Consider the following 27,701-nt stretch of genomic DNA (forward strand, 5'->3'; position numbering starts at 1 on the left):
AACATAATAAAATTAAAAAAAATAAAATCCTATTTACAGAAAAAAAAAAAGAGAAAGTGATGTTAGGTAAAGAAATACAATATGACTATTGCCGAGATCATCACATGGCTGGATCGTCTTGCAAAATAGAAAAATTCTACAAAATTGGGAATTGGACTAAGTTTCAGTAAAACGTGGCCATTTGAAGTACTGAGATTGATCAGCAGCTTTCTTTAAAAATACCGAGCTGTATTCACATTTAGATTTCAGTTGATTTAGACATCGCACAGCTTGTGTGTCTAGATTCTGGCCTTTGCCCCACCCTCACGTCTTTTAAAGCATCACAGGCTCCCTCTGGCTGCTTTTGTCCACGATACTGACTAACGACAGTGACCAAAGACCACGCTGGGGCCGATCTTGGAGCCACCTTCCCATCGGCACTCCACTCTGTGTCCCATCTGGCAATTTTAGGTGTCTTCAGCTGCCTTAGTATGATAGCAATAAATAGTTTATATGGCCCCAATAAAATGCAGCTCCTGGAAGAACCAGAAGAAGTATGTGCAGAAAACAAAGAAAGTTTAGAGACTTTGCATGCCCCAGCGAGTTCATCTCCCAGCTTCCAGGGTGATGGCTTCAGTCATTTTATGTGCCCAGTTTTATTTATATGAGAAAGGGAGGAAAAATTCCATTTCAGAAGCTTCTAAAAAAATTTGACCCTGCTCTGCCTGGAAACATACTGTACATGATGTACAGCCTTGACCTGCATTCCTTTCTTCCTGGCAGCTTTTCTGTTGAATAGGATTTTTTTTCTCCTTTTTTAATATATAGGAGCTGTGGCATTTGTAACAGACTGCATCATTTTGGAGTAACGTTCTCTCGAGGTGGGCAACCGAGATGTATAATTATATCCCGTGGAAAATGATAGTGGTGTGTGGGCTGGGGGAGGAGGTTATTGGATCACAAAAACATGTTTCCCATTCAGAAAAAAATGACTGTGTGCAGGATGTTCAATTTCCTTCTCCTCCGTGCCCATGGAGAGCCCAGCATCTTAAAGTGGAGAAGTCATTGGTATTCACTGGAGCTTGCCTGGTTTCCCTTTTATTGTTTCTGAGACTTATTACTCTTTCCAAGTGGTTCCCAGGTTTGCTGCCTTTTCTCAGTTTATATGAGCTAAGGTAGTCAGAGGAAACACTTTAAGTACATTTTAAGTAGAGTCAAAGCATAAGTATATTTATGAAAATTCTAACAGAAGGTGCAGTGAGACCATTAACTTAAATCCCCAAAATACATAAAATGTTTTTTCATAATAAAAAGTCCATCATTGGCATGTTAAATTGTATCTGCATATTAAAAATCTGCACTAAACACTAAATATTGCCTAAATGTCCACATTGTATTTTAAATTCCTCTTACGAAAAGTGTCCTGGGAGCGTGGGCCGTCATTGTCTGTCTCCCAAGCTTGTCCTTATGTGGCTGCCCCAAGGATATGAAGTCATCGGTTGCTACAGAATGATTTTAGCTGCTCTTCCCTTACCTATCATGTTGGCTCTCTCTCATTGGACCTCTTTTGCAAAAGCACACCTGTGGTTGAATTTGATTTTAGTGAACCTGCTCATAACCAACAAGCAAAAACTACGAGATGAGAGATGAAGGAGTTGGAGGTTGTACTTCAACTTGAATATAAGGGTTTGTCTCAGACACAGGGAAATGTAAGGGCCAGTAAGCTGAGAACCCCCTAGACAGATGCCAGACATTGGCATGTGCTTAGGAATTCTCTGGTTCCTTCAAGGAATGGAGTTTTGTTTTGTTTTTTAAACATACAGTGTATTATTAGTTTCAGAGGTAGAGTTCAAGGATTCATCAATTGCATATAACACCCAGTGCTCATACATCACATGCCCTCCTTAATGCCCATCACCCAGTTACCCCACGCCCCAGCCCCCCTCCCCTCCAGCAACCCTCGGTTTGTTTCCTATAGTTAAGAGTCTCTTATGGTTTGTCTCCCTCTCTGATTTCATCTCGTTGTATTTTTCCCTCCCTTCCTCTATGCTCCTCTGTTTTGTTTCTTAAATTCCACATATGAATGAAATCATGATGATTGTCTTTCTCTCATTGACCTATTTCGCTTAGCATAATACCCTCTAGTTCCATCTATGTCATTGCAAATTTGGTAAGATTTCATTTTTTTGATGACTGAGTTATATCCCATTGTGTATATACATATATACACACACACCACATCTTCTTTATCCATTCCTCTGTTGATGGACATCTGGGCTCTTTCCATAGTTTGGCCATTGTGGACATTGCCGCTATAAACACTGGGGTGCAGGTGCCCCCTTCACATCACTATGTTTGTAAGGGAATGGACTTCTTTTTTCTCAGCACTAGGAAAATTCAAAACCTCGGTGGCTTTACTTTCAACAAATCTGATAGGAACAGCCCTTCTCTAGATACCACATAAAGTATGTGGTGATAACTCACATTCCAAAAATATTGGTTCAGAGTAGAATTCTCAGAACATTCAGGCAATTTATGTAATTTTAAAGGGACACATAAAACTTTTGACCTTCTTGAAGATTAAAAAAAAAAAAAAAGGATAGCTAGAGAAACTTGCCCAAAGAAAAACATCCACAGAAGAAAGTCACATAAAATGTGTGTTGATTTGTTTAATTTATTAAACGATATTTATGTGCCTATATGAGTTGATGAATGCTAACTAAACTTGCAGCAGTAACATTTCACAAGATACGTAACTCAAACCATTGTGCTGTACTCCTTGAACTTATACAGTACTGTATATCAAGTATATCTAAGTAAAACTGGATAAAGAAAAAAATATTTAAAAGCCGAAAGTTATATGAAATAAGACATAATATTATGAATGATTGCATAACCAAATTACTTAATTTTCGTCGGATGTGTTTCACTGGTGGGTTTATCAGGGACTATCTGTCAATCTCATGGTCTGCCAAAAAAGAGAGAGAGAGAGGTGGGTTACAGATAGTCAGAAAGGCTCAGTCTAGGGGCACCTGGGTGGCTCATTCGGTTAAGCATCTGCCTACAGCTCAGGTCATGATCTCAGGGTCCTTGAGCCTTCCATATTCTCTTGATTGAGCCCCACATGGGGCTCCCTGCTCAGCAGGGAGTCTGCTTCCCCCCCCGCCCCTGCTCGTTCTCTCTCTCTCTTGCTCCTCCTCTCTCTCTCTCTTGCTCCTCACTCTCTCAAATAAATAAATAAAATCTTAAAAAAAAAAAAAGGCTCAGTCTCTTGGGACAATGTGGAGTAGAGGAAGTAAGTATGTCTGTTGCCTGTGGAGTCACACGACTATGCCAGGCCTCCCTGTGGACCAGATAGGAAGCAGTATTCTATAGCCTCGGTGAACTGCATTCCTGCCTTGATGATTATTCTTGCTTAGAATTCCTAAACCTGGAAAGCAAGGGCTCACAGTGTGGAAGACCTATGTATCAAGTCATAGTTTCTTAGACTGCCCAATGGCTCTAGAGCTGTAGATAAAGTTTTATTTTCTAACTAGAAATTTAAACGGCAATGTATGCTAACAAAAAGCTATAACACTTAAAACCGGGTCCATGTTAGAAAATAAAAAATAATAGCACCGTAACAAAAGGAAGCAAAAGCCAAGTCGGTCAATCCAGGAAGCCTTTTTTTCCTCTCTCTGTGCTGCTCCCCATAAATATATTACTTATTTTCCAAGCCAAAGATAAGGACATGTGGTTCTAATAATTGCAAATGTATTCATGGGGAGATTGGCTATATAATTGCAAGGAGAACTCTTCCAGAAAATGCAAGACCTGGTGCAGTGTCCATAGGGAGTCAGGTAACCATGGATGGCACTAGTCATTTCATCTTTTTCTTGGAGCAGCTCTTTTTTGTTGTGTTTTGTTTTGCTTTTAAGAAAAAAATAACATTTTGCCACTTAAAAGTGATTCACATAATTCCTGGGTAGGGAATTGGGGAGGCTCATGGCAAGAAAGTCCTCCCATTTCTGCTCTCCTGCTGCTGCTTCCCTGCCATGATCCCATTATTCTAGGAGATAAGAAAATTTCCTGTTTTGTAGAAGTAATCAACAGTTAAACGACGTTTACTTGACATCTTCCATATTCTCTTGGAAACCTTCATTTAGAGAGAAGATGTGATCAGGTGTGGAAAGCAGTTGTTGGCCATGTATATTTAAGTAGGTGTAACGCTGTTTCCCCTGGAAAGTCTTTGTCAGGGGAGGGGTAGTACAGAAAGAGAAGTGGATTAAGAGTGAAAAAACATGGAGGTCTGACCCAGGCTGGTGTGTTACGAGTTGGTGGTATTCCTTCTGCATCTCATGTCCCTCAGCTTTTAGAGCAGGGAGGCAGCCCTCCATGCCTGACCACTCTTGTGAGCTTTAGTTAAGACAGTGGATTTGTTCATTCTGCAAGCACTTAATAAGTGCACGGTAGCAAGTGCTTGGAGTTAGCACTTGGGCCCCACCTTATGAAAACATGCCCTGAGCTACGTGCCCTGCTCAAATGTAAGGGGATCGGTTATCATTTCATTGTTGGTTTCTGTCTGTTTTTCCTGGTCACCAGTTACATGAGAACAATGAGATTAAAATAACTATTCGTAAAAGAAAGGGCTATCACGGGGCACCTGGGGAGCTCAGTAGCTTGAGTGTCTGGCTCTTGCTTTCAAATCAGGTCATGATCTCAGGGTCATAAGATCAAGCCCCAGGTAAGGCTCCATGCTCAGCAGGGAGTCTGCTGGGCGCCCACTCTTTCTCTCTCTCTCTAAGAATAAATCAATAAATCTTAAAAAATAAATAAACATTTTAAATAAGTAAATACAAATAAGTTAAAACAAGAGCTATCATACTGGAAGGCCTGAGGTTGTCACAGATGCTAAAGATACAGCTGTGATGTGCATACCATCCCCCATGCACATCACAAGGAGAGCATCTTCTTGTCAGAGAGGGAGGGGATTCATGTGGCTTTGCCTCAGGTGACCTGGGAGCATTATCTTTACTAGTTGAACAAGTGCCTCTTCCCCTAGTCCACTGTTAATACTCCTCCCTCTCTCTCTCTCTCCCATAAGCACACACACACATGCGCTCATACACACACGCCCTGTGATAGTGTTCACCCATGGCCATGAATCTCCTGGAAGACTTCAAGGCCCCCCACAGAGGCTGTTCCCTTCTTCATCTTCCTACAAAAAAACAAAACCTGAGAACTTTTATTAGATGTGAGGAAAAGCCCAAGGGAATTGAAATTGGCAATTACATCACAACACACTCAAAGTAGAATTAAATTGTTGAGGGCAGTCAGATAATAGTTATTACTCAACGGTAAAATAATTGTCATTCATAGAGTAACAGAGACACTATTCAGAAAAAGAGTATGACTCTAAAAGCCCTGAAGCTATTTTTAAATGCATATTTCGTAGCAGAATAGAAGTTACATGTCTGAATAAATCCTTTATCATTTGATGGTCTTGTTCTTAAGGGAATTAACTAGTGATTTCTACTGCTAGTATTTCTATTGACTTAATTTATTAATAATCTGAAAATTTTTTTTCCTTCTATTTGTCCTGCATCATCCAGTATTTACCCTTCAATTAGCAGCATATGGTGTGACAATATTAATAGAGCTATAGGGATATAGTACATCTGATCTTGGTCTGCTGCCATGTTTTCTCAAAATGATAAATATAATGTAAAAACTATTATGGTCATAAGGTCTCAAGGATGACCATGGTTAAGGTACCTTAAATTAAGACAGGCAATTTAAAACTGTAACACTAATGTCCACAGTGTTATTTTTTCCTCTCTTGCATGTCATAAAATGGGGGAGTCCTCCTGCTGCTTTGTTGCATGGGGGGATGGTCCCAGAGGTGCAGTGCTGGGACAGGGCTCTCTTCCAGCCATTTTCTGATGGGCTCTGAGCTATACGGTCACAGCAGGATCAATACACATCAGGTCACAGAAAAGGTGTGGACTTCACAAACTGTACATAGGCAGATTTTTCCAGGTATTTGAGCCCCTCGCACACTAAAAATGTACAAGTAAAGCCTTATCTTGAGACTATCACCAAACACTGCAATCGCTCATTCGCTTAATAACGAATTATTGGGATTCCTACCATGAGGCATAGGCTCTAAAATGACAACAATGACAACCACGCAGTCCCTATAAAGTCTCAGGGAGCTAGGAGGAGCAAGATGGCGGAGGAGTAGGGACCTAAATTTCGTCTGGTCCCAGGAATTCAGCTAGATAGGGATCAGACCATTCTGAACACCTATGAACTCAACAGGAAATCAAAGAATAGCAGCAACTCTGAACAGAAAAGAGACCACTTTCTGAGAGGTCTCCTCTGATTTGTTTAGTGTATATTTTTCTGGGGGCGTACTTACCCTGTTAACATTTTGTTCTCCCCTTCATCTATTGTCCCCTGGACAAAACGACAAGACTGAAAAAAATCACCTCAAAACAAAGAACAAGAGGCAGTACTGACTGCCAGGGACCTAATCAATACAGACATTAGTAAGATGTCGGAACTAGAGTTCAGAATGACGATTATAAAGATACTAGCTGGGCTTGAAAAAAGCATGGAAGATATTAGAGAAACCCTTTCTGGAGAAATAAAAGAACTAAAATATAACCAAATCGAAATCAAAAAGGCTATTAATGAGGTGCAATAAAAAATGGAGGCTCCAAATATTCACAATAGCAAAAATATGGAAAGAGCCGAGATGTCCACTGACAGATGAATGGATAAAGAAGATGTGGTATATATATATATATATACACACACACACACACACACACACACACACACACACACACACACACAATGGAATATTATACAGCCGTCAAAAGGAGTGAAATCTTGCCCTTTGCAATGACGTGGTTGGAACTGGAGGGTATTATGCTGAGCGAAATAAGTCAATCAGAGAAAGACATGTATCATATGACCTCACTGATATGAGGAATTCTTAATCTCAGGAAACAAATTGACGGTTGCTGGGTGGGAGGGATGGGGTGGCTGGGTGATAGACATTGGGGAGGGTATGTGCTATGGTGAGCGCTGTTTGTCCAAGACTGTTGAATCAGAGACCTATACCTCTGAAACAAATAATACATTGTATGTTAAAAAAAAAAAAAAAGATAGCAGGAGGGGGAGAATGAAGGAGGGGAAATCAGAGGGGGAGACAAACCATGAGAGACTATGGACTCTGAAAAACAAACTGAGGGTTCTAGAGGGGAGGGGGTGGGGGGATGGGTTAGCCTGGTGATGGGTATTAAAGAGGGCACATTCTGCATGGAGCACTGGTGTTATACACAAACAATGATCATGGAACACTACATCAAAAGCTAATGATGTAATGTATGGTGATTAACATAACATAATAAAAAATAAATAATAAAATAAAAAATGGAGGCTCTCACTGCTAGGATAAATGAGGCAGAAGAGACAATTAGTGATATAGAAGACCAAATGATGGAAAACAAAGACGCTGAGAAAAAGAGATAAACAATTACTGGATCATGAGGGCAGAATTCAAGAGATAAGTGATACCATAAATGAAACAATATTAGAATAATTGGGATCCCAGAAGAAGAAAGAGAGAGAGGGGCAGAAGGTATATTGAAGCAAATTATAGAGGAGAACTTCCCTAATTTGGGGAAGGAAATGGGCATCAAAATCCAGGAGGCACAGAGAACCCCCCTCAAAATCAATAAAAATAGGTCAACACCCCGACATCTAATAGTAAAACTTACAAGTCTCAGAGACAAAGAGGAGATCCTGAAAGCAGCTCGGGACAAGAGATCTGTAACCTACAATGGCAGAAACATTAGATTGGCAACAGACCTATCGACAGAGATCTGGCAGGCCAGAAAGGACTGGCATGATATATTCAGAGCACTAAATGAGAAAAATATGCAGCCAAGAGTACTATATCCAGCTAGGCTGTCATTGAAAATAGAAGGAGAGATAAAAAGCTTCCGGGACAAACAAAAACTAAAGGAATTTGCAAACACAAAACCAGCCCTACAAGAAATATTGAAAGGGGTCCTCTAAGCAAAGAGAGAGCCTGAAAGTAACAAAGACCGGAAAGGAACACAGACAATATACAGTAGCAGTCACCTTACAGGCAATACAATGGCACTAAATTCATATCTTTCAGTAGTTACCCTGAATGTAAATGGGCTAAGTGCCCCAATCAAAAGACACAGGCTATCAGATTGGGTAAAAAAACAAGATGCATCAATATACTGTGTGCAAGAGACTCATTTTAGACCCAAAGACACCTCCAGATTGAAAGTGAGGGGGTGAAAACCATTTACCATGCTCATGGACACCAAAAGAAAGCTGGGGTGGCAATCCTTATATCAGACAAATTAGATTTTAAACCAAAGACCGTAATAAGAGATGACGAAGGGCACTATATCCTACTAAAAGGGTCTATCCAACAAGAAGATCTAACAATTGTAACTATCTATGCCCCTAACATGGGAGCAGCCAATTATATAAGCCAATTAATAACAAAAGCAAAGAAACACATTGACAACAATGCAATAATAGTAGGGAATTTTAACACCCCCCTCACTGAAATGGACAGATCCTCTAAGCAAAAGATCAACAAGGAAATAAAGACTTTAAATGACACACTGGACCAAATGGACTTCACAGATCTATTCAGAACAGTCCATCCCAAAGCAACAGAATACACATTCTTCTCTAGTGCCCATGGAACATTCTCCAGAATAGATTACATCCTAGATCACAAATCAGGTCTCAACCAGTACCAAAAGATTGGGATCATTCCCTGCATATTTTGGAAAACAAAGCTTTGAAACTAGAACTCAATCACAAGAGGAAAGTCAGAAAGAATTCAAATACATGGAGGCTAAAGAGCATCCTACTAAAGAATGAATGGGTCAACCAGGAAATTAAAGAAGAATTTTAAAAATCCATGGAAACAAATGAAAATGAAAACACAACCGTTCAAAATCTTTGGGCTGCACCAAAGGCAGTCCTAAGAGGAAACTATATAGCAATACAAGCCTTTCTCAAGAAACAAGAAAGGTTTCAAATACATGACCTAACCCTACACCTAAAGGAGCTGGAGAAAGAACAGCAAATAAAGCCTAAACCCAGCAGAAGAGAAATAATAAAGATCAGAGCAGAAATCAATGAACTAGAAACCAAAAGAACAGTAGAAAAGATCAACGAAACTAGGAGCTGGTTCCTTGAGAGAATTAATAAGATTGATAAACCCCTGGCCAGACTTATGAAAAAGAAAAGAGAAAGGACCCATATAAATAAAATCATGAATGCAAAAGAAGAGATCACAACCAACACCAAAGAAATAACAAACAATTATAAGAACATATTATGAGCAACTCTGTGCCAGGAAATTAGATAATCTGGAAGAAATGGATGCATTCCTAGAGATGGATCAACTACCAAAACTGAACCAGGAAGAAATAGAAAACCTGAACAGACCTATAACCATTAAGGAAATTGAAGCAGTAATCAAAAACCTCCCAACAAACAAGAGCCCAGGGCCAGATGGCTTCCCAGGGAAGTTCTACCAAATATTTAAAGAAGAATTAATACCTATTCTTCTGAAACTTCCAAAAAATAGAAATGGAAGGAAAACTTCCAAACTCATTTTATGAGGCCACCATTACCTTGATCCCAAAACCAGACAAAGACCCCATCCAAAAGAATTACAGACCAATATCTCTGATGAACATGGATGCAAAAATTCTCACCAAAATATTAGCCAGTAGGATCCAATGGTACATTAAAAGGATTATTCACCACGACCAAGTGGGATTTATCCCTGAGCTGCAAGGTTGGTTCAACTTCCGCAAATCAATCAGTGTGATACAATACATTGATAAAAGAAAGAACAAGAACCATATGATCCTCTCAACAGATGCAGAAAAAGCATTTGACAAAGTACAGCATCCTTTCTTGATCAAAACCCTTCCAAGTATAGGGATAGAGGGTACATACCTCTATATCATAAAAGCCATCTATCAGAAACCCACAGCAAATATCATTCTCAATGGCGAAAAATTGAGAGCTTTCCTCCTAAAGTCAGGAACACGGCAGGGATGTCCACTATCACCACTGCATTTCAACATAGTACTAAAAGTCCTAGCCACAGCAATCAGACAACAAAAAGAAATTAGAGGCATCCAAATCGGCAAAGAAGGAGTCAAACTCTCACTCTTTGCAGGTGATATGACACATTATGTGGAAAACCCAAAAAACTCCACTCCAGAACTGCTAGAACTCGTACAGGAATTCAGTAAAGTGACAGGATATAAAATAAATGCACAGAAATTAGTGGCATTCCTATACACCAAGACAGAAGAAAGAGAAATTAAGGAGTTGATCCCATTTACACTTGCACCCAAAACCATAAGATACCTAGGAATAAATCTAACCAAAGAGGCAAAGAATCTGTACTCAGAAAACTATAAAATACTCCTGAAAGAAATTGAAGAAGACACAAAGAAATGGAAAAACGTTCCATGCTCAAAACGTTCAGGAGTATAAAATACTCCTGAAAGAAATTGAAGAAGACACAAAGAAATGGAAAAACGTTCCATGATTGGAAGAACAAATATTGTGAAGATGTCCATGCTGCCTAGAGCAATCTACACATTCAATGCAATCCCTATCAAAACCATCCACTTTTTTCAAAGAAATGGAACAAATAATCCTAAAATTTGTATGGAACCAGAAAAGACCCAAATAGCCAGAGGAATTTTGAAAAAGCAAAGCAAAGCTGGTGGCATCACAATTCCAGACTTCAAGCTCTATTACAAAGCTGTCATCATCAAGACAGTATGGTACTGGCACAAAAACAGACACATAGATCAGTGGAACAGAATAGAGAGCCCAGAAATGGACCCACAGCTCTATGGTCAGCTAATCTTCAACAAATCAGGAAAGAATGTCCAATGGCAAAAAGACAGTCTCTTCAACAAATGGTGTTGGGAAAATTGGACAGCCACATGCAGAAGAATGAAACTGGACCATTTCCTTACACCACACACAAAAATAGACTCCAAATGGTTGAAAGACCTAAATGTGAGACAGGAGTCCATCGACATCCTAAAGGAGAACACGGGCAGCAACCTCTTCGGCCTCAGCCACAGCAACTTCTTCCTAGAAACATCGCCAAAGGCAAGGGAAGCAAGGGCAAAAATGAACTCTTGGGACTTCATCAAGATATAAAGCTTTTGCACATCAAAAGAAACAGTCAACAAAACCGAAAGACAACCGACAGAATGGGAGAAGATATTTGCAAATGACACATCAGATAAAGGGCTAGTCTCCAAAATCTACAAAGAACTTACCAAACTCAACACCCAAAGAACAAATGATCCAATCAAGAAATGGGCAGAAGACATGAACAGACCTTTTTCCAAGGAAAGCATCCAAATGGCCAACAGACAGATGAAAAAGTGCTCAACGTTGCTCAGCATCAGGGAAATACAAATCAAAACCTCAGTGAGATACCACCTCACAGCAGTCATATGGCTAAAATTAACAGGTCAGGAAACGACAGATGTTGGCAGGGATGTGGAGAAAGGGGAACCCTCCTACACTGTTGGTGGGAATGCAAGCTGGTGCAACCACTCTGGAAAACAGTATGGAAGTTCCTCAAAAAGTTGAAAATAGAGCTGCCCTATGACCCAGCAATTGCACTACTGGGTATTTACCCCAAAGATACAAATGTAGGGATCTGAAGGGGTACGTGCACCCCGATGTTTATAGCAGCAATGTCCACAATAGCCAAACTGTGGAAAGAGCCAAGATGTCCATCGACAGATGAATGGATAAAGAAGATGTGGTGTGTACACACACACACACACACACACACACACACACACACACAATGGAATATTTTGTAGCCATCAAAAGGAATAAAATCTTGCCATTTGCAACGACGTGGATAGAACTGGAGGGTATTACGCTGAGCGGAATAAGTCAATCAGAGAAAGACATGTATCATATGATCTCACTGATATGAGGAATTCTTAATCTCAGGAAACAAACTGAGGGTTGTTGGGAGTGGTGGGCGGTGGTAGGGATGGAGTGGCTGGGTGATAGACATTGGGGAGGGTATGTGCTATGGTGAGCGCAGTGAATTGTGTAAGACTGTTGAATCACAGACCTGTACCTCTGAAACAAATAATTACACTTTATGTTAAAAAAGGAAGGTAGTAGGAAGGGTAAAATGAAGGGTGGGAAATCGGAGGGGGAGATAAACCATGAGAAACTATGGACTCTGAGAAACAAACTGAGGGTTCTAGAGGGGAGGGGGTGGGGGGATGGGTTAGCACGGTGATGGGTATTAAAGAGGGCACACATTGAATGGAGCACTGGGTGTTATATTGCAAACAATGAATCATGGAACACTACATCAAAAACTAAAGATGTAATGTTTGGTGATTAATATACCATAATAAAATTTTTTTAAAAAGTCTCAGGGAGTTTCCAGGCTGGTAGCTAAGACACTAGAATGAGCTGAGTACCATCCATGGCATGGTCATCTCCTGTGCAGTATACCACCGGCGAGTCTCCCTTGTGGGGTCTGAGAGCAGGTGTATCCTACCCCTGCAGCAGTAGTCATGCAGCTTAACTAATGAGCTGGAGCTGGACCCATAGAAAGAGATAATAAATAGGTTCTGTTGAACCACAGACTAATCACTGAATATTGGTAATGGTTGGAAATGGCCAAGATGGCCAAATAGTATAAGAGAGACAGGAATTAGGAGCTTCGGTTAGAAAGCCATCCTGGGCATGTTTGAGGGTGTGAGTTGCAGACACCACATTCTCTGGCCTTAAAGTATCTCAGAATGGTGCTCTCTTCATCAGCTCTGCCTTTAGGCCTACTTCTTCTCATCTTCTTTCCCAGTTGCTACCAAGAAGTATAAGAGTAGTGGCAAAGACGAGAAGTCAGTTTGACTGACTGCGTCTTGCTTCCATCCTTCTTCCCCTTGCCTTTTATATACTTGGCTACACAAGGATAAAAGGGAATGTGAACTAAAGTGGAGATAAAAGTCCCAGATTTTTTTTTCACCTGTCAACTGATACCAAAGGACATTTTCATTATAACTTGAATAGAAAAAAATATATATCTGACTAATAACATGAAGATTAAAGATCCTGGGCATAATAATGCCAAATCCTTAAATAAATGGACATCTAAGCTCCATTAAAACTGAAGAGAAAACTCTGGCAGAATTTATTACAAGATTTTAGCCTTGAAGGCATGAAGTCATAGCTTCCCTACCTTCACAGTTTCAACCAAAAATCACCTTCTTTCAGTTAGCAATTGGGAAGAAAAACAATTATCTTTGTATCTCTTAAGAGAGTATTGAAAAATGGTAATATAATTAAGAAATTGAGAGAAATGTTAATTTTTTCTGTATTAAATTGAAGTAGGATAGGGTGAACACCACCATTTTAATGGATTGTACGATAAATTAGGGGTTCACTCTCTGGCCCCCATCTGTGTGTGTAATGTATTAACTAAAGGAAAACAAGGTATTTAATCCATCCTGTCGTTCCCGTGAACATCCTTTTCCCTTACTGACCCTTGCTGTACATTTCTTAAAAACATCCTCCGTCATTAAGATCCTGTGTTTACTGCACCAAATTGTAATTCTTTATGTCACTTTTCTCTTTCTTCCAGAGCTTCTTTGAAGGGCAGTCTGCACCATGGGACTCCGCTAAGAAAGATGAAAACAGAATGAAGAACAGATATGGGAATATCATTGCATGTAAGTGTTGACAGTGTAATTGTGCTGTGGTATAGCTTTCTTTTCGCATCTGCTAAGATTGACCACCAGCCTCACGCATTGAGAATTTACAGTGCAATTACCGCCTTCATCCTTCTGGAAAAACTGTTGTTATGCTCGTATTAAAGAAAGGAAAAACTACGTAAATACCCCCACTATGTCAGTGTGTCTTGCTGTGGGGCTAGTTTTACTTTCAGATTTAAGGTTTGGGTAACATAGGTAATGCTAAAATGCTGAGAAAGAAAATGCATTTTAGGAGTAAACATAATAGTCCTAATGTTTCCCAGCTGCTACATGAGAATGAATAGAAATAATGATGTGCAACACACCTTAATGCAAGAAGCTCAGAGTTCTCAGCAAGCATTAACTCATTAATCCTCCAGGCGCTTGGGTTAGGTAGGTCAGTAATAGCCCCATTTTAAGGACAGGAAACTGAAACTCAGAAGTTAAATGATAGTCCCCATATCACAACACTCATTAGCAAAAGAGGGAGGATTATATCTCAGAAATTCCCAGTTTCTGTGAAGCTGAATGTTACCAATCCATAATGCCTTAGACCGTTTTTAAATCGAACCCAACTTCATTAATGTTCCGTAACGATGCTGAGACGCATGATAGATTGATGAACCTCCTTCTCCTGGGGCTAGAGCCATCCATCCCCTGCATTAAACTGCTCCAAGCCACACGGGACTGCTCCAAGGTACTAACAGGTACTAACAGAATTAATACTATTTCTGAAGATACATAAATTCAAACAAACAAACAGTGTGGGACTAGAACTGGAGAGCTTGTAGCTCCTCATGTCTACTGCTATTGAGAGAACACACTGGAAACGTTTGGGTAGTCCAGGGAACAATGTATTAGCTTTAGTGATTGTGAAAGTGCTGTGAAATTTTATTTGTCTGAGTTAACATTTCTTGGAAAGACAGGAGAGCCTACCCGATGGAAGTTTCTGTGACTAAAGAAGTGTTCCGTGCCTGCATTATCTGAAACAGTAGCCACATGCCCCATGAGCACTTGAAAAGTGGCTGGTGCCACCGAGGAACTGAGATTTAAAATTGTATTTGACTTTAATTACTTTGAATTTAAATAATACATGAGACTAGTGGCTCCCACTATTGGATGGTGCTATGGACAGTGGGTTTTACTGTGAAAAAGGAGGGGGTGGGGTTTACACATAATAGGAAAGAACCATCCTGACTGCGCATGAGCACACCCTGTTCTCCCTCTGGCCGCTCCTAAGTCCCAGCCACTGGTGTTGCAGGGGACAAGTGCTAGCTTCGAGTGTTTTGTCTGTTCATTGACTTAGTGCTTCGAGTGGTCGCCTCAGAGTCCTTGTTAGTCAGAAGATGCTTCCCTAAGATCTAAGGCTTCATTGCCCCTCAGTGGATTCAGTCAACACTATGGAGCACCAGACACCGGGCCCACAGTGAGGATTCCAAGGTGACAGGGACAAATGTGCCCGCCCGCAGGATAGGGCAGAGTGGGTGGGTAACAGAGCACTGTGACGCCAGTCCCATGAGGTGACATGGCACCAGGCTGGAGCTATGTGTGCAATGCCACCGGCCTCAGGGAAGGAGAACCTGACTTTTCACTGGAGGGTGGTCACAGGAGGAATTGGTTGACCAACATAGCTCCCTCCAAGTTCCCTCATAGTCTCTGGGAGCAGCTAAAGCTTTGCACTGTTAGAAGGATCCAGATTTCTCATCATGGCTTACAGGGTTCTCTCCAGGAGTTCACTCAGTGCTGCAGCAATCTCCATGGGGATTCACAAAGTAAAATGGGGTGTTCACAGCATGCCCTGGGCCTCCCTCCATACCAGGTGGACGGGGAGGTTGGAAACCTTTGTCCTGCAGTCCCCCTAACATCCCAGATGTGGGCCTCCTGCTGCATGCACAGAAGGCAGTGTTGATGAGTGCGGTTGTCAGCATGCTCAGAGATCCAGCCGGGCTTTGCTCAATAGAACTTTCAGCCTGCTCCTTCTTGATGCCTGAGTTCAATACCTGCACTTGGTGGGCACTGAGGAATATTTCTGAATGATGAATGAAAAAAATAATAAAAGCTAGCATTTGTTTAGCACTTCCTTTATGCTAGATGCCACTCTAAGCACTTTCCACATGTTACCTCACTCTCTCCCTGTAAGGATACCATGAAACAGGTAATATGATTGTTTCTGTCTTACAGGTGAGGCAGTTGAGGCACAGAGAAAGGTTACAGGGTTAATAAGATGTGGAGGCAGGATTCCTACCCAGGAGCAGCCTTTATAACAGTGCATGCATGGTTGGACGGTTGGTCCCCACCAGCTTGCTACCGTGCCTGAACTTTTCTCCCTTAGCATCATGGTCTGCAGGAGCCGATGTAGATGACAGGAGGCAGCTGAAAGACACTTTGGGCCCTCACCCCTTCCTCTGACCCCTGCGGACCCCAGAGAGAAATTCCGGAGCTGCCACTGCCCAGGGTCTCCTGCAGAAGCTCTTTGTTGATGACTTTTATCCTCTGTTGTCTAAGAAGGAGAGTGGGGGCAGGGCCTCATGTATGGATTAATTGTTAACCTATTATCATTAATTGTCACCTAGCTCAGAAAGGGTGCGGAGGGGAACAGGATGTCAGAGGACATTTAATAATGATCTGGGGGTGAGAAAGGCAGACGACAGGACCGCCTGCATCCTGCCTGGTCTGGCCTAGGGCACCACTGGCTGGAGGGCACTGGCCAGCACATTGGAACATAGGGTGGGAAGGGAAACAGAACAAGAGATCAGTGTGGTCTAACCTACCTCCCAACATTATTGAAATAAAAATTTATACTGTCTTTTTTTTTTGAAGACATTGAAAAGCCACAAATTCTATGCAAATATAAAATATTTTAATTCTGTTAAGTGCTGTTCTCGTCTCCAAATTGAGGCATGGAGAGACAAAATGACCTGCCTGTGATCACATGAGGAGGTAGTCGTCCTTTTGTGATGTAAAACATATTTTTTCTAATTTAATTATTTGGGAAAGTTTGTTTTTATAGGCCTAGGTAGAGGTATGGCCCCTCCATGAACATGAGAATGGCCTACATTGATTGCTTCCTTTCTATGAAAAGTCTGCAGGCTCTCCCTGGCATTCCAAGTGGATTCTCTCCTATAAAGTTCTGTTCAGCCTCCAGAAGCCCCACCCACCTTGTCTCTACCTTGACCTTCTAGATATTGGGTGTGCCTCTGTTTTCCATAGAAACATTGAATGTCATTCCTCTACCTGATTTCTCCTTATGGCTGGACTGAGAGTGTGTGCTCAAATAGACCAAATAATTTATCCCTTCATTCAACAGATACTTCGTGATCACATACTGTTTGCCAGACACCAAGCTAGGCACTGTTACAGAAGGATGATTAAACATAATCGGGCACTGTCCTCCCAGCCATTACCGTCTAGGGCAGGGCTTGGCAGACTCTGAAAAGGGCCAGATAATAAATACTTTAGGCTTTGCACGCTGGCCAGTTTCAGTTCAAAACATCGACTTGCAGGTGCTGACTCCTGGTTCAGTGAAGAACAGATCTCGCTGGGACAACTTTTCATTTCTACCACCCAGGGCTCACTTCTACCACCACCATCATCATCTTCAGCCCTCAAGACCCTGCACTTAAGATGGATGATTTTAAACCCCCTGTGTATTCACTGAATGTTCCATGACTTTAGAGTCTAGGGGCCAGAGCCGACCAAGACATGCATGAACTGATAGGAGAAGGGTACACGAGTGAGGGGTGGACTAATGAGAAAAGACCTTGGGCAAAAGAGATGAACACAGGATTTGAGCTATAAGACGCAGTTGGGGTCTTGGGCCCACCATATACTAACCAGGTGACCTTGGAGAAGTCATGACGTTCTCAATGTCAGTTTCCTGAGTTTCACCTATTACGGAAACAAACTTAAATGCCACATAAAAAGAACATTGATTGTTGTTAAGTGAAAAAAAATCCCATCTTTTCTTATTACTCCTGTGTTGCTCTTTACTCTTCAGTTTAGTGGATTCCATAGGTCATTTAAAAACTTATTTTTTTAATTTATTTATTTGTCAGACAGAGAGAGCACAAGCAGGGGGAGCAGCAGGCAGAGGGAGAGGGAGAAGCAGACTCCCTGCTGAGCAAGGAGCCCGATGCAGGGCTCAATCCCAGGACCCTAGGATCATGACCTCAGCCGAAGGCAGACGCTTAACCAACTGAGCCACCCAGGCGCCCCCAGAGTTTTTAGGGACACCTGGGTGGCTCAGTCGGTTAAGCATCTGCCTTCAGCTCGGGTCATGATCCTAGAGTCCTGGGATCGAACCCTGCATTGGGCTCCTTGCTCCGTGAGGAATCTGCTTCACCCTCTGCCTCTCTCTCTCTCTGTCTCATGAATAAATAAGTAAATAAAAATCTTTTTTAAAAAATAAGAAAAATAAATAAAAATCAGCATTTGGAAGCCTCAGGTTCCAAATGATGAGCTGGTAGGCAGTTGCAGGCACCACCTTGCTCCCTAATTGTTAGCACGACTCTGCACAGTGACCCGGCCCCTGATGGGCTGTGACTCTGGGCTCCATTTCGGGGTGGTTTGCTGTCACCTGGCTGATTTTCTACCTCTCACCTGCCCTCCATCCTGTTCCCTCCCCGTCTTTCAGTGTTTGTTCATCAGGTTGCTTTGTTTGCTCTTGTGCTTTTCTAAAGACAACATCAAAAAAAGAGACTTCTGTGCCCCAGCTACACTATCATCCAGGCTCCTATTCTTCCTTCTCAGTTGCTGTGGCATCTGGAAGCCATTCTCCGTGCACACATGTTATCTTTTGCTTTTTTCCATGTATTTTTTTATCTTTTTTTTTCCTTTAACATGTATTTTTTTCTGTATCAGAATTATTCTATTTTTTATTGAAATATAGCTGACACACAATGTGACGTTAGTTTCAGGTGTATCACACAGTGATTGGTCAAGTCTGCTGTGCTCACATGATGATTTCATGTGCAGATACATATGAAATCATTACTGTAATCAAGCTAGTTAACAGATGCTCTCACATAGTTGCCATTTGTGAATGTGCAGTGAGAGCCCCTGAAATCTACTCTCTTGGCATATTTCTAGTGTTTAATATAGGATCATTAACTATAGTCATCACACTGTACATGAGATCTCTAGACTTATTCATCCCACATAATTGCAACTTTGTATCCTCTGGCCAACATCTCCCCATGTCTCCCCCGACCCCGCCACTCCTGGAGTCACCCTTCTACTCTGCTTCTCTGAGTCCCACTGTTTTAGATTCCACATATAAGTGAAATCACGCAGGTTTTTTCTGTGTCCAGCTTATTTCACTTAGCATGATGCCTCCGAGTTTCCTCCACATTGTGGCAAATTATAATCTTTTCATCTAGTTTTCTGTTGTTTTCGGAAATCACTCTAGAACGGTCTGTGATTATTTATGTAATTCTGTATAAAGCTCTATGCTGGCATATCCTGAGATAACAATCGCTTAGGCCTCCTCCAGACAATTATTAATGCTTTTTAAGTGGGGTATCCAAATACTTAGATACCACCGGCAATCCACCTCAGCTAAGTAGGATGAGTTTGATACTACCCATGGGTTGCAGAAACACTACTGCTGTTGCCTTGAATCCCAGAACTGCCCTGGGCCGGCCCTCACCCAGCCTCTGAGTCAGGCTTGCAATCCTAGGGAGTGGCCCCAAGTCGGTGTGAGCACCGCAGTTTGTTCTGATGAATCATTTCATTCGGAAGCTTCTTGATTTGAGACTCTTTATGTGTCTTTATAGTAGTGAAAATATTGTTAAAATAGTATTTTTAGAGTTGTGGAAGGATTTGAGATAAAAAGAATAAAAATACTTATCCAAATCCCGCTTATGTATGCACCCATATTAGTTTCTTTATAGGCATGCCCCCTCCACCCTAAAAAGTGATGTAATTGTAGAAAAGTTGGTTACACTGCCTGAGAAGCCTACTTCATAGCACCTAAGGCTTCAGGAATGACCACCAGCGAGGAGGAAGAACTGGGGGGTTTGGTCAACCTATCTTAGAAATTCTCCTTAGTGCTTTTCAGAGAACTTAAGAAGTGTCAGTAATGATCACATTCATTGTTTTGCTACATCGTTTGCATATAAAATGGTTTTAATGGTGCTTAAAAACTGTTTATTAGCTTTTGCTCTTAAGTAAGTTAAACTTTTCCCTTATTTACATTATAAATTTGCTGAGCTACTCCTTTCTAAATATAAACAAATACCCCCCTCCACCACGCCACAAAAACAGCCCTCCTGATTTTCTCAGTGGTTCCTAATTATAATTAATTTTGAGCTTAAGATACACACCAAATCTCCTGGCTAACGGGAACCCCTTTGAGCCTGGGGTCCTCTTTTCTGGGGGCTGGCAGTTGAAGATAAGGAGCCAGAAATCTGCAGGCCCTTCCCAGGCTCCCTCCCCTGCCTTTCTATGGTCCATTCAATGAAGACATATTGGTCTGCCATGTGCCAGGCTCTCTACCAATCTAAAGGAATTCTTTCAACAGATAATATTGAGTGCCTGTTACATGCGAGGCACTATCCTAGGTGTCAGAGACAGAACAGGGAACAGAACAAAATTCTTTGCCTGTATAGCACTTGACATTCTTACGGGGGCAACAGAAAAAGTCACCAAGTAAACTGTATAATATGTCTTATTAGAAAGTGAGGCATGTAACAGGGAAAATGAAGCAGTGAAAGGAGACGCGTGAGGCAGAGGTTGGAGTTTTTAAGTTGTGGTCAAGAAAGGCCTCTCTGAGAGGCTCAGATGCAAGCCAAGGCCTGACACAGGTGAGGAAGGGAGCCAGCTCCTGGCAGAGGCCCTCAGGGGGCAGACCTGCCTCAGCGTGGTGCCTGGGACAGCAGTGAGGCCAGTGTCACTGGAGCAGGGTGAGGGTGAGCAAGGGCAGAGATGGAAATGTGATGAACTGGGGTGACCATGGTGGCCCAGAGTGGATACAGCCCCTGATGTTTTCCAGGGAAGGGGCAGGGGAGGAGAGACTTAAATGATTATACAAAGGAATTAAATGATTATTGAAATAAATGAAATAAAGTTAAGGGCCACAAAGAAGAGGTATATGGTACGGTGAGACTTTGTAATGTGGGGATTGACTTCTTCAGGTGGTGTGGGAAGGCTTCCCTGGGGATGTGAAATGGAAGACCACTGAGTAAAGGGGTAGAGCAAACAGGTGTTGCAGACAGGGGGTGCATCATGTGAACACACCCTTCCCATGAGAGAACCCCTTGAGTCTGAGGAACTAAAGGGAGGCCAGGTAGCCAGAGCTGGGGTTTAAATGGAAGCCAGACCTGCAGGGCCTTCTAGGAAAGATTAAAGATTTTAGTGCTCATTAGAAGAACAAAGGGGAACCTCATCAAAGGGTCTTTTTGAGGAGGGGGTGGGGGTTATTCATTAAATTTGCATTTGGAAAATTTAATCTGACTGCAAAATGAAAAATGAATTGGAAGGGGACACTAGTTAAGAGATTCTTTCAGTTGCCCAAGTGAAAAGCAATGATAATGTGGACTAGGAAGAAGAGAAATAGACAGATTCAAGAGACGTAATTGATCAAATCGAATGGATTGGATGTGGGGTAAGGAAGGTGGAGGAGACAGAGTTGCTTCTATGTTTCTGACTCACAGGAGGATGGATGAGTGGTGCATGGACGGTGACTGGTTAGACAGATGGAAGGATGGGACATTTACTCCATTGGGAACACTGGAAGGGAACCACACTTGGCAGGGAGCTCAGGGATAGGTCTGATGTTGGCAGTAGCAGGGAAAGCTTATGAATTGAATCTGGGGATGCACCAGGATGCCTGTGAAACATTCAAATGAGATGTCCAGTAAGCAGTTATATAGACTGCTCTGAAACCCAAAGGGGAGGGATCTGGGCCCAAATGTAAACCAGTGAATCTTGGGGCATAGAATGGCAGTTGAAACCATTGGCATGATAAGATTATCTGTGGAGGAAGCATGGAGGGCATCGAGAGCCCGGGACCCAGGCTGGAGGGCCTTCAGTAATGGGAAATACTGAGGCAATATTGCCTAATGTGTACAAAAGAGCATTGTGTCATGGAGAAGAATGGGTGTCAACAGTGTCCTGCTGAAGGCTCTAGTGCAACGAAGACTCTGATGTAACAACATGAGAATTATTCATGAAATTAGCAAACGGTGCTTTGAATGGAGTAGGCAGGGGGTGAGTAGGCAATGGATGAGGACATGATGGGAGGACAGACAGCTTTATGAAGGGAAGAGAAGAGAGTCCCTTCTGAGCTTTGATTTACATCCTCATTGTGTTACCCATGCCCTCCTACTCCATTTTTCTGGCTAATAGTGAGTTATCGAAGAAGAGAGTGAAACCTTTGACCCCATCTATCCCATCTGACTCTTTGAACCAGTGACCCAATCTTGATGCTCATGCTGAAAACCACTCTTACAGGGTTTTGTTCCATAGCACTGTGCTTCTCTCTACCAGGGGAGCCCCTCCAACAGTGTCACTTCTCAGGAATCCCTAACTGTCATGATCTGGTATAGGAATAAAGGCAGGTAAAGGGAGGGTGTTGGGAACGAGGGATTAGTTGGATAAGTTTGGGCTGGCAGGGAGAGCTTTTGGTGTTAAAAATCAGACGGATGAGAATAAGGGAGAAACAAATCAACACAACATGTTTAGGAAGGCAAAAAAAAAAAAAAATCTAGAAGAATTAGGCAAAATAAGAGTTAGGGGTCCTGCCAGGACACTGAAGATTAAAGAGTAAGGGTCCCTAGTTGAGGGTCTAGCTGTAAGCAATAAACACAGTAAGACCAAGTAACACATAAAACTGACAGCAAGAGCAAAGATTAACATGGAGGCACCTACCACTAAAGTCGAAGATTCCTCATTTGCTTGGTGCTCAGAACCGGCATGGCCTGAGCATTCAGGTGGGCATAAGCAGGGACACCAGGCTGGCATACAGGTCACACAGGGGTAGATCACTGAACACTTCCCATCTATTCACTTGTCTCTTCTGCATCTTGTACCTTGAAACCAGTGCAGCAGCAGTCCTTGGCAAGTATGTAAGCACAGGAGAAGCAAAGCCATTATTTGCAGAAATCAGTAGTAATTAAAATTAATTGGGAGTCTCCTCTCAGAGGGCAAATGTTACTTAGATCATCGTGATTCCAATTTACCTTAAATATGTCATTAATATTTAGCAGAAAGAGAGAACTGGTTGGAGGTGAAATATTATCAACGTCACACTTCACTTCTACTGCAGTAGTAGTATCTAATCACATACAAGTGAATTGCAAGGCTATTACCCATATCCATCGTGTTTAAAATGAAAATGTTAAAATATTTGAAGCTACTTAGAGGTGTTTTAAATATAATGTTATGTGACAAAAAAGGCATAATTAACCCTTTTTAGAGACTTAGAGTAAAACATAGAGACCTGCTTTAAATGTCTAATTACCCCATCTTTAGTGTACGAATGCACACATCCATAAATGCATGCGTTTACATATCCATAAATACACACATGCACACACATAAATACCCACATACATACATACATAAATACACATAAATACATACACACATGCATAAATAAGTATACGTACATGGGAAAAAACACCAGCAGATTATAATTTTTCAGTAGTAAGCAATGGTTTGTTATGCGTTATACCTGGTCTTTATGTGCCTATTTCTTACCCAAAAATATTACTTTTGCCCTATTTCTTATAGTAAAGGCTTTTTTGAAAGGAATGAGAGGAATAGCAACAAGGCCTTTATATGGATTTTCTCAAAATGTCAGAGTTTGTTACCCTTTGTGATGGGCTAACATTGAGTTGTGATTATAATATAAACATTTGTTGGATTTTGATCATTTTCCAGTCATCCATGGCTAAGTGGATATCTTTTTCCCCATTATAAAAGGAATTCATACACATTAAGGAAAAATTATGCAGTAACAAAGAGTTGGGGAAAATTGCGCAGAACCTCACCAACTAAGTTCAAACCCTACTAACGTTTTTTTCTGTTTCCTTCCATCTTTTTCTGTTCTCTGCCTTGAAGTTGTTGGCTTTATTTTTTAAAGTAAAAATAGGTCTGTTATTTTATTTCTGATTATAAAGGTGGTATAAACTGTGTAGACAATTAAAAGAGTATACCAAATCATAAAGATGAAAATAAATATCACTCCAAATTTGCCCACCCAGCAGAAATCCCACCCTTTCACTTATCCCACTAAGCATTTCTGCACACATACACAATTATTTCATATAAAAAGACTCTTAAGAGACATGCTGCTTTTGTGACCTGCTCTACTTCACTCCACAATATGTCACAGAGATCTTCTCAGCAAAAGTAATTAAAGCTATAGTAATACTTTTTGATGATTGTATCATATTCCATTGTTTTATCAGACTTAGTTCACAACCCTCATCAAGCTTCCTGGGTGTCCTCTGAAACCAACTCTCAGACACAGAGGGAAGGGAGAGACCAAAGAAAGAGGCAAGGCACTTCGGGATGGTAATTGGGAGTTTTAATTAGTAAAGGGAACTTATATACAAGGCTTGTCGTGGGTGGCAGCAAGATGAGTGGATCCCTGCATCTGCCCGCCAAATCTTAAAGGTTTATGAAGAGATCTTAACTAGGTTCATTCACTTATATTGTGCAAGTGTTCTCAACACCATATCACTATCTCAAGACTAAGTCCTTGGAGTAGCCCCTGGGAGCAGGAAAAACAAGCAGAACCCACATTCCAAGGATAATGGGGGAATGGGTGAGGAATTTCAAGTGCCTGGGTCCAGCTCATGGGTCAACCACTGGTCACATCTTTTCGATGACCTTCCCCAACAGAGACCACTGTTGAGCAGTTCCCTGTTGATATCCTTGAATGGTTTGGACTAGGTGAGGACAGAATAAATTGTGTTTTAGAAAAGCAGCTCTCAGCATGGATTAACAAAATTCAACATTCATTTACGTTAAAAACTCTCAACAAAGTGGGTATAGAGGGAATGTACCACAACATAATAAGGGCCAGATATGACAAGCCCACAGCTAACATAATGGTGAAAAGCCCACTGAATGGTAAAAAACTGAAAACTTTTCCTCTAAGATCAGGAACAAGACAAGGTTGCCCACCCACTCTTGTCACTTTTATTCAACAAAGTATTAGCAGTTTTAGCCATAGTAATTAGGCAAGAAAAAGAAGTAAAAGGCTTCCAAATTGGAAAGGAAAAAGTAAAATGGTCACTATTTGTGAAAAACATGATTTTATATATAGAAAACCCTAAAGACTCCACACACACACACACACACACACTTAGAACTAATAAATGAATTCAGTAAATTTTCAGGGTACAAAATCAACATACAAAAATATATTGCATTTCTATACACTAACAACAAACTATCAGCAAGAGAAATTAAGAAAACAATCACATTTACAATTTCATCAAAAAGATAAAACATCTAGTAATAAATGTAAGCAAGAAGGTGAAAGACCTATACTCTGAAAACAGTAAGACATTGATGAAAGAAATTGAAGAAGACACAAATACATGGAAAGATATTCTGTGCTTATGATTGGAAGAATTAATATTGTTAAAATATCTGTAATACCCAAAGCAAGCTACAGATTCAGGACAATCCCTATCAAAATTCCAATGGCATTTTTTTTTTTACAGAAAAAGAACAAACAATTCTAAAATTTGTGTGGGACCGCAAAAGGCCTTGAATAGCCAAAGCAATCTTGAGAAAGAAGGAAAAAGCTAGAGACATCACATCACACTCCCTGGTTTCAAACTACATTACAAAGCTATAGTAATCAAAACAGTATGGAATTGGCATGAAAACAGACACATAGATCAGTGGAACAGAATAGGGATTCACAAAATAAACCCACACATATATGGTCAATTAATTTACAACAAAAGAGGCAAGAATATACAATGGGAAAAGGACAGTCTCTTCAATAAATGGTATTGAGAAACTGGGAAACCACATGCAAAAGAATAAAATTAGGCTACTGTATTACATTAGATATAATAGTTAGCTCAAAATAAATTAAAGACTTGAATGTAAGACTGAGACCATAAAACTCCTAGAAGAAAACACAGGTGGTAAGCTCCTTGACATTGGTCTTGGTGATGATTTTTTGGATCTGACTCCAAAAGCAACAAAAGCAAAAATAGGTAAATGGGACTACCTCAAAATAAAAATCATCTGCACAGCAAAGGAAACCATCAACAAAATGAAAAGGAAACCTACTGAATGGGAGAAAACATTGCAAATCATATATCCAATACGGGGTTAATATCCACAACATAATAAATTACTCATACAACCCAGCAAAAAAAAAAAAAAAATCCTATTTAAAAATAGGCAGCGGATCTGAAAACATTTTTTCTAAAGAAGACATGCAGATGGCCAATAAGCACATGAAAAATGTTCAACATCACTAGTCATCAGGGAAATACAAATCAAAACCGCAGTAAGATAATACCTCACACCTGTGAGAATGGCTGTTATCAAAATGACAAGAAATAGCAAGTTTTGGCAAGCATATGGCAAAATGGGGGGCCTCATGTCCTGTTGGTGGGAATGTAAGTTGGTGCAGCCACTATGAACCAGTATGGAGCCTCCTCAAAAAATTAAAAACAGAACTGCCATAAGATCCAGCAACCCCACTACTAGGTATTATCTAAAGAAAACAAAAACACTAATTTGAAAAGATATATGTACTCCTGTGTTCATAGCAGCATTATTACAATGGCCAAGATATGGAAACAACCTAAGTGTCCATCAATGGATGAATAAATAAAGGCGATGTGATACACACACACACACACACACACACATATGCACACACAAGATGCAGCTAGAGTAGACAGATAGATATACATACAGATAGACACATATCTGCATCTACCTATATATAATGAAATGCTATTTGGCCATAAAAAAGTATTAAATCTTGCCATTTGCAACAACATGGGTGGAACTAAAGGCTATTATGCTAAGTGAAATAAGTCATACAGAGAAAGACAGATACTGTATGATTTCACTTATATCTGGAATCTTAAAAAACAAAACAGAGCAAAACAAAACAAAAATAGACCTATAAATATAGAGAATAAACTGTTGGTCACCAGAAGGGAGGAGGTGGGAGGAAGGACAAAATAGGTAAAGGGGATTAGGGGGTACCGTCTTCGAGTTAAAAAATAAATAAGACATGGGGATAAAAAGTACAGCATAGGGAATATAGCCAGTGACATTATATCAACTCTGTATGATGACAGATGGTAACCAGACTTAAACTGTGGTGAGCATTTTGTAATGTAAATAAATATTGAATCACTATGTTGTACACCTGAAACTAATACAATATTGTGGTTGCTAGAGGGAGGGGGGTTGGGGGTAGGTGAAATGGGTGAAGGGGGTCAAGTGGTACAAACTTCCAACTATAAAATAAATAAGGTACAGGGATGTGATGTAAGTATGGTGACTATAGTCGACAGTATTGTAGTACATACTTGAAAGTTGCCAAGAGAGTAAATCCTAAAGGTTTCATCACAATAAACAAAAAAAATGTGTAACTTTATCTAGTGACTTACCGTGGTGATCATTTTACAATATATACAAATAGCGAATCATTATGCTGTACACCTGAAACTAATGTAATATGTCAGTTATACCTTGATTTAAGAAAAAAATTTTTAAATAAAAATACAAGTTCATGAGTTGATGCCAGGGGATTAAGATGTAGCAGCTATTTGGGAGTATTCATCCTATTTCCAAGTCTTTTTGGAAATCCTGTTTCCTCTTTAAAACTAGCTCAAGCTCATCTTTCCCAAAGACTAGCTGCTTAGAGTGTGCAGTTTTACCCTCCTCCACTGACCTGCA

General features: G+C 40.8%; 1 protein-coding gene across 5 annotated transcripts in view; it reads left to right on the plus strand.

The window, feature by feature from the left end:
* Nucleotides 1-27,701, plus strand: part of PTPRM (protein tyrosine phosphatase receptor type M) — an 817,256-nt gene that overhangs the window by 702,075 nt on the left and 87,480 nt on the right. For all 5 annotated transcript variants that reach the window (XM_073898518.1, XM_073898514.1, XM_073898515.1 and 2 more), the window contains one exon: nt 13,697-13,784. In XM_073898518.1, coding sequence (XP_073754619.1) covers nt 13,697-13,784 — 88 coding nt within the window. The remainder of the gene's footprint in view (nt 1-13,696; nt 13,785-27,701) is intronic.

Source organism: Callorhinus ursinus, unplaced genomic scaffold (assembly GCF_003265705.2).
Source record: "Callorhinus ursinus isolate GAN/ISIS: 27379988/994484 unplaced genomic scaffold, GSC_fseal_2.0 scaffold11, whole genome shotgun sequence".
Taxonomy (NCBI): Eukaryota; Metazoa; Chordata; class Mammalia; order Carnivora; family Otariidae; genus Callorhinus; species Callorhinus ursinus.